Genomic DNA, 7,477 nt, shown 5'->3' on the forward strand with positions numbered 1-7,477 from the left:
CGCGCAGCGCGCGCCGCAGGAACCGCGGGCAGAAGCGTCCGTCAGCGACGCGGGCATTGACGGGCCGCGCCAGAGCGAGGGGCGGCCGCGCGGCGAAGAAGCACAGTATGGTGAAGAGGGCGTACAGGGCGAGGTTCATGAAGACGATAAAGATGATGCTCGCGGGCGGCGTGTCCTGCAGAGCGCCGGTGTGGAAGGCGCCGGAGAAGGTCGTCCAGATGAGGAGCACGAGGCAGACACCCGATAGCTTGGCGAGGCGGAGGACGCGGAGCGCCCAGGAGACGGGCCCATCGAAGAAGCGGCGGATGATCTGGCCGGCGGCCAGCGGCAGCAGCACCGTGAGGCCCAGCTGGCGCAGGACGCCGGCGTACATGGGGCCCAGCGTCGACGGGCTCGCGGGCTGCCAGGGCGCAAAGGGCGCCGTCTTGGGGAGGAATGCGAAGATGAGCGCCGGCGAGAGGAAGGCGCCGAGCACGTTGCCGAGAACGACCTCGATGATGGCCGCCGCCTCGTCGCCGCCGGCAGCGCGCGTCATGACAACGTTGGAGGCAATGGTCGTCGGCAGGCACGCCGTCACCAGCATGCCGACAAAGACGCTCGTGTCGAGCACGCGGTCACGCAGGGCGCCGGCGGCGACCGAGACGTGCAGCACGATCAGCAGCACGACGGGGATGGCAACAAACGAGATGCCCTGCACGAGCAGGTGAAGGCGCCAGTTGGTCGCGTGTTCGCGCAGCTTGACGGGCGAGAGCTGAAGGCCGCTGATGACGAAGACGACGGCGATGGCGCCGTAGATGATGCTGTACTCGGAGCGGATGGGCCCGCCCTTGGCCGCGACGTCTGCCAATCTGCTCGTCAGTATTTCCATGTATTTTCTTCTCTGTAGCAGATGTGTCGTGAGAGGCTCCTTCTGTACGTACGGGGCCAGAAGTATGCAAACAAGCACGCGAGGCCGAAGCCAATGATGAGCCATTGCGCCAGGATAAAACCAATGACCCTGCGCCATGTCGGCTTCGGGCCCCGTTCATCATGACCCTCGCCCTCGCCCTCGCCTTCTCTCGAATCTTCGTCCTCCTTCTTCACATCTGCCTCTGCGTTTGCTGGTGCCCCGTCACGGCCGTCTGTTTCTCGAACGTCGTGTTCCGCGTCCGCCTCGTGTTGGCCATCTCGGTGCTCAATGTCCTTAGGCATAGTCACGACGACACCGAGGCATGATGGTCTCGACGTTTGCGAGTTGCAAAAGAGGTGAAGAGGAAATGGCAATGGTGGAGGAGCATGGAGCAGAAACACAGGGCGTGCTTTTGCGTAATGAATGACGCTCAGCGGCGTCTCGGCATCACGATCACCCTCACCTCCTTCCCTCTCGGGCGGTACAAACCCCGGTTTATTACCGGCCCACGCGGCCAACACCCGGGTTGCCGACCGACATCGGGTTGGCGGGGTTGTCTTGTTCCGTGCAGACTACGATGCACAGTTCCTTGTGGCGTGGCCTGGTGGACGGCGTATCACTCAGCGCCAAGACGTTCTGTTCGTCGGAATTAACATTGATTATGTCGTTTCAATATCATGGCCTTAACCTCGACTAGTAGGGGCCAATACCCCGTTCTCCAGATCCCAACACCGAGATGCATTTCCTGCCGTGGTATCTAAGTATACAAAATGAGAAACACCAAAGATATTACTGAAAGTATGTCGTCATGAGTTCCTGTCGCTTCACTCATCCTTCACATTTGCCTTGCTCTGCATGCGTCGCATGATATCACGATGCGCTTCCATGAGGTCTCCGCTCTGCATCCTCGCAGCAAACGCCCGGTCGCCCCTCTCTTTCTCCCAGCGCTCCATCTCCCGCCTCTGCGCCTCGGCCTCCTTCTGGCTCAACAACAGGCTGCGCTGCACATCGAGGCTCCGTTTCAGGTCATTACCGCCAGCGCCTGTTGCCTGCGCGCTGTGGAATGGCGTCTCACGACCGCTGCCTTGCCCACCAAGCGGGGTGCCTGCACGAAGATCCTGCTGAACTGATTGCCGGAAGTTGGCCAGTTGCGAGTTCCGAGCCGCCTCGGACGGCAGAGTCGAATACCTCTGGGGCTGGTGCGAGTCGAATGCCAGGGATTCAGCTGATGCTGCTGGCGGCGGCGTGTACGTGACGGCACCTGGCGGCAGCGATCCATAGGATCCCGAGGACCGCAGAAGCCCACTCTGGCGCATGAGCTCCTTGCGCTGCGCCATGGGCATGTCGTCGTTGTCCCGAGCCCGAGGCAAGGGTTGAGAGGCGTAGGCCGGGTAGTTGTACAGAGAGCCCGACTCGCTCGGCGTGCGTGCCGCGCCCTGCACGTCGGGCATAGTCATCATGCTGGGCAGGGATGGGTTCGACTTGTTACGAAGGAACATCTCTCGCTGTCCTAGCAAGGTTTGAGGGCTCGAGTAGCTTACCACGCCAGGGACAGGCGGCCGGTCCGCCACAAACGCTGCCACGGGCGACGATGGCACAAACGAGTCTGCGCCAGAGCTGTTTCGCCGCTTTGCCTGCACGTCCTGGGCCTCCTCGGTAATGGGTTGTATATGGAGATTCGTTGATGATCGTCTGATACCCGTCACCGAGGCTTGATGATTCAACGGGCCAGATTGATTCGAATGTTTGTACAGGCCAGATACACCCGAGGCCGCAGTTGTCGACGTCATCATGGTGTCGCGAGCACCGCTGGGCACTACAGGGCTCTTGCTGGACTGACGCGAGTCGGCACGGGTCAAAGCAGTCAACGATTGAGGGTCGAACTGAGGAGGTGGGTTGGGCGCGGGTGCTCCAGTGTTTGCTGTTTGCTGCAACTCCTCGACGTTCAGAGGCCTTGCGACCTCGTTCTTTGGGTTGGCGATGATCTCCTCAGCGGCGTAATCGTTGAGCTGCAGGGTGTCCGGCTCCGGCATGTCGGCATGGCTCAGATGCTTCGCCCATTCGTTCGTCCGGTATGACATGGCGACGCGTGACAACGCAATGGGGAGGCGCTCCTGCGTCAGGCTGGCTGGCGTAGACTCCACTGAGGCCACCGACTTGCCCTTGACTGAAGCCTTAGGCGATTCTTGTATGGAGCGCGCGGCCAATGTCTCTTCCTCTTGTGCTGCTTCTACGGCAGTTGCCATACTCAAGCGATTCGCTGGTGCAGTCGGACCCGTGCCCTCGTTTTTGCCGCCCCCTTCCATATCCGTTGCGTTCAAAATGTCTGTCGCAACAGTCTCCGCGGTGGAGATGTGCTTGTCGGCGAGTGTGGAGGCGACGTCTGGCTGCTGAGCGGCGGTCGGTGTCTTCTGGTTTCCACTCGTCGGATCCGTCTTGTCCTTGTCCGCGAGTTCGGCATTGATCTCGAAGCTACGGTGACTCTCTCCCGCCACTGAGCGATCGTCACCATCAAGGCTCGCGATATCCATAGTGGCAGCCACCGATCCATCGTCATCGCCTCGGGGCGCCCTGGGAATGACAAGTTCTTCTTGGCTGTGACTAGGTTCGTGCTGAATAGAACGGGCTGTACGGTGTGAAACTCTCCTGAGCAGTTGAATAGAGCTTTGTGAGAGACGCTTCGCCATCGAGTGCCGTTTGTTGACATCCCGAGCATCTTCTACCTCGTCAGCGGCAAAAGTGGCCACCGATGACCGGTCATCATCTTGTTTCAGCCCCTTTTCACCTTCGTTGGGAACCTTGAATGGCAGAGGAACGACATTCGGTGCAGGGGCTGTGGGCTCTGCAGATGAATAACCAGCGATATGAGCTCCTGGCTGAATGTTTTGCACACCCTGGTCCTGGGGAGGCGGGCGCTTCTCGTCCAGATCTTCACCTCCCTCGCCTATGGCAGCCGGTAGAGTGTCGTCGTCTCGTGCTACCCTGACGGTGACGATGCCGTCGTTCTCCTCGGGCGAGACCATGATACCGCCGGGCGCTTTTTGGGTGGGAGCTTCAGCAGATCCCGTAGATTTCATGTCGTCCATCTCGATAGCTTGTACTTGAACCGTCGACTGCGCTCTGCTGGACTTACCGTCGACTGCCTTTTCAGGGTGCTTCTCGCAGTCTGTGGCCGAGTCGGAGGACCCTGCTGTGCTTTGTCCCTCGCCATTGCCGTACGCTCTCTCCCACTCGCGCCGTTCACGTGCATTCTCAGCCTCGATCTGCCGGCCAACATTGGCTTCTTCGGCTTCCAGGTTGCGCTGGCCTTCGGCTCGTTTGGCGGCCCTCTCAGCACGGCGTTCTTTGATGATTCTCCAGAGCTTCATCTGAGAGATGATGCCCGCAAGGAAGATGAGAATAATAGCGGCTATTTCTACCCGAATTCCTCTTGTCATAGGGTAGGTGGTCGCGCCGAGTGGGAAAATGTTGTCGTTGAGATCCCAGATGTAAGCCCAGAACTCCTTAAGACCGGCCCGGCTGAAACAGTCGATACCGAGGACAGCTACAGTAGCGCCACTGAAGGCGATGCATACAATGAGGGCGTAGTCGCGGGTGTAGCGGCTAAAGTAGAAGGCGAAACTGCCCAGGGTGAGGCAGGCGATGAAGACAATCTTTGACGACGATGCGTGGAAAAGTCCACCAGGCCTTAGGCAAAGCAGCCACATGCTGAGGCAGAAACCGCCGAGCATGCAACCAAGGCCCTCAGTGACCTCTTTGAAAAATGTTGTTACGCCACCAAGGATGAGACCGGTCAAGGCCACAGCAACAACATAGGCACCTTGGATGCCACTACTGATGGGAGGCTCCATCACGTAGACGATCAGAACGGCAGTACCCAGGCTCGCAAGGTAAGCGGTCGAAAAGAATGTGTGAAGCCATGTGTTCTTGATCCCAATGAGGGTGTACACAGCGCCCGAGAGAAGTAGAAGGACTCCTGAAACAGCCCAGCCCGGCGTGATCTCAGGCTGCAATGGAAGCTGGCCCTCAGGGATGGTCGCTGTAAGGTGATCAGCCATCAGATTCGGCTAGCCATCGGTGAGGTTGAGCACATGCATCAGCACATGCATACCGTGAGCTACTTACCGTTGAAGAGATCAATGTTACTGTCGTCTTCGGAGAGGCCAGAGGGCGTCGGGGCTACCGATGCATTATCCGAGGTACTGGTGGCTGAGCCTCTTGGTGACGCCGAGCCAGTCTCTTCGTCGTCACTGGACCCATTGGTCGTAGTGGGGGCTACCTCACCGGTCTGGGAAGCTCGCTGTGTGGGTGAGGGTGAAAGTGATGGCGAGGCATCCTGCGGTCCATCCTGCTGTCGAGGCTCCAAGTCCAAGACGCGGGATGCAGCAACGTGGAAGAGAAGAACAAGGCACAAGAAGGCCAACAGGCGATTTCCTTTGGACATCATGTCGAACAGTGGCTTTGGGGAGAGGGATGTTTGTACAGGTCGGGTATTGTCCAAGAGGTTGGAGAGGCCGCCGAGATGTCGCCAGTGGGGGGGGGAGGTATCAAGGCCAAAGCATATTCGACTGTGGCGGGTGTAGCCGGACTGGCGAAGATGTTGGATTCGAAGCTGGAGAGGTGAAAAGAAGGTGAGAGACTCAGTGCTGGATCAAGGACAAGAGCAGAGCAGATCAGAAAATGTCGAGCGGACGGGGAGCGGTATTAGCAGCCGACAGAGAATAGGTGACTAGGGGGGATGAGGGGGGGGGGTTGATCTGGACGGATCTTGGGGACGAGGACGCCACCAGAGATGCAAAGAAGGTGAGACTAGCTGGTCTCGGTCCTTGGAGGAGGGGCGGGTAGAGGCTAGGAGAGGAGGGGAGGGGTGAACGGGCGGGCAGGCAGGGAGCTTGGTCTGGGACGAAGAAGGATGAGGGTGAGGGGAACGACCCTGGCCCTTGAGCCGTGGTAGCCCTGGAGGGACAGAGGACGTGCCTTGGTTTGCCGTGCTCCGAAGGCGATCAAACCGTGGCATCAGGGAGCAGGCCAGAGGCGTCTTCCCACTGTCATGCGTGGTGGCAGTGTCTGCAATCACAGGCCAACCTAGGAAGTTGTACAGAGGAATACCAGCACGTTTGGATGGATGGCGAACAGAGTTCATAGGCGCATGTTGGCGTTGGAAAGATAGAATGGGGAACAGTGACAGAGACAGAGACAAACAGAGACGCGAGCCTCGCGCGTCGTCGTAATTTGGCCATGGTCTAGCTGGCGTTGTCTGCACACGGCCCACTCAGATTTGTGGTCTCTGAAAAGCAGAGCCAAGGCTGTGTCGTTGGTCGATGCGGCCTATGAACTTCAGCGGTTGCACGGGGTCTGTGATGCCAACGGAGGTGTGTGGTTGAGCTGTGCTCTCTCTCTCTCTCTCTCACACACACACACACACTCTCTCTCTCCCCAGAGCTCTCCAGAGGGACAGACGATCGAATCAAAGGTCTCAGACGAAAGTCGTCGAGGGAACACCGAGGCAGAGTGCCATGGTGGAATGGTTGTGGTTGAGTGACAGCGTGAGGTCGGTCGGAGCTTTGAAATTGCATCGACAGGGGTACTGAGTGGAAAGTGGAGCCCATGTGCTGTTCTTGGGAAGGCACTAGCGCCATTCACCTCATCCCACGGCACCCACCCTTGCCACCCCTGCCTATCCCGGCTCTTTCACAGCCTTGGCTGCTCTAGCGTGTCTTTCCGTCAGGAACACACGCTGATCATTCTCCACTGTACCTGCTACTGTTGCTGGGCCTTGCCTTCCCCCCACTACTCGTCCCTTTCGCGAATCTCGACTTCACTTGCCGCCCGGTCACCGGGCGCCAATCGGCCAAGTGAGTACATGTACTGGGCACCTTCGATCAAGGAAGGAAGCAGGCGAGGCAGGCGAGGCAGGGGGCCCTTACCCGACAGAGCCCGTCCAACCATGACCAGGCAGTCGACGAATGAATTTCGGAGACATGAACTATCTCATTCCGAACCTTTGATTCTGGCCGCCGGCTTCTCCCAAAGAGCACCCTCCTCTGACCAACCTTGTGGCTGGCAGCACGTACATGCTGGCTGGATCATGCTTCCGATCCATGGCAGCAGGGTTTCCTGGGCGAAGCCAGGCGAGTGACCCCTATTGTTTGAGGCGGTGATCAAGCAGCTGCGGCAGCTTTTCTTCTTCGGGGCCAGCCATCAATGCGATATCAAATCGAGTCGAGCAGCGCCTGTCTCCGCCCAATCAACCTGTCATCCAATTCCAATGCGTCAGCCGTATCAGAAGGAAAGACGAGATCCACCATGGCTATTTATCTCGTCAGTCAAGCTATTACATCAGCTTCGCCAATGAATCGACGAGAAGAAGTAAAAAACGCAGCGTCTTGCTTCTCGTTGTGGGTTGTCATTAAACAACAGGCAAATGTGCGATCTAGCGCCAATGCGACCATTGATGGTGGCATGGAGGAACAAAAACTCCTCCTGCCCCCCCCCCCCGCCCTGCGTACCATGTCAATACCCTGTTGTGGACCTGTACCTCAAGCACCAGCGGACTGCAGCCGGCCTGGTTGGCTTCTCGTTCCGGAA

The 7,477-nt window shown here is 58.6% G+C and overlaps 2 protein-coding genes across 2 annotated transcripts in view; both read right to left on the reverse strand.

The window, feature by feature from the left end:
• VDBG_08673 (sodium/bile acid cotransporter) overlaps positions 1 to 1,191 on the reverse strand; it is a gene marked incomplete at both ends in the record, with an annotated part of 1,653 nt that extends 462 nt beyond the window's left edge. Inside the window, 2 exons of the mRNA XM_003000831.1 lie at positions 62 to 840; positions 921 to 1,191. Coding sequence (XP_003000877.1) covers positions 62 to 840; positions 921 to 1,191 — 1,050 coding nt within the window. The remainder of the gene's footprint in view (positions 1 to 61; positions 841 to 920) is intronic.
• A 389-nt stretch (positions 1,192 to 1,580) lies between these two features.
• On the reverse strand, positions 1,581 to 5,333 carry VDBG_08674 (conserved hypothetical protein; the record flags this gene model as incomplete). Its single annotated transcript, XM_003000832.1, has 2 exons — positions 1,581 to 4,771; positions 5,011 to 5,333. 2 exons carry the CDS (start codon positions 5,331 to 5,333, stop codon positions 1,714 to 1,716), a joined length of 3,381 nt encoding a protein of 1,126 aa, XP_003000878.1.
• Positions 5,334 to 7,477: the final 2,144 nt, after the last annotated feature.

The sequence above is a fragment of the Verticillium alfalfae genome, genomic scaffold (assembly GCF_000150825.1).
Source record: "Verticillium alfalfae VaMs.102 supercont1.13 genomic scaffold, whole genome shotgun sequence".
NCBI classification, from domain to species: Eukaryota; Fungi; Ascomycota; class Sordariomycetes; order Glomerellales; family Plectosphaerellaceae; genus Verticillium; species Verticillium alfalfae.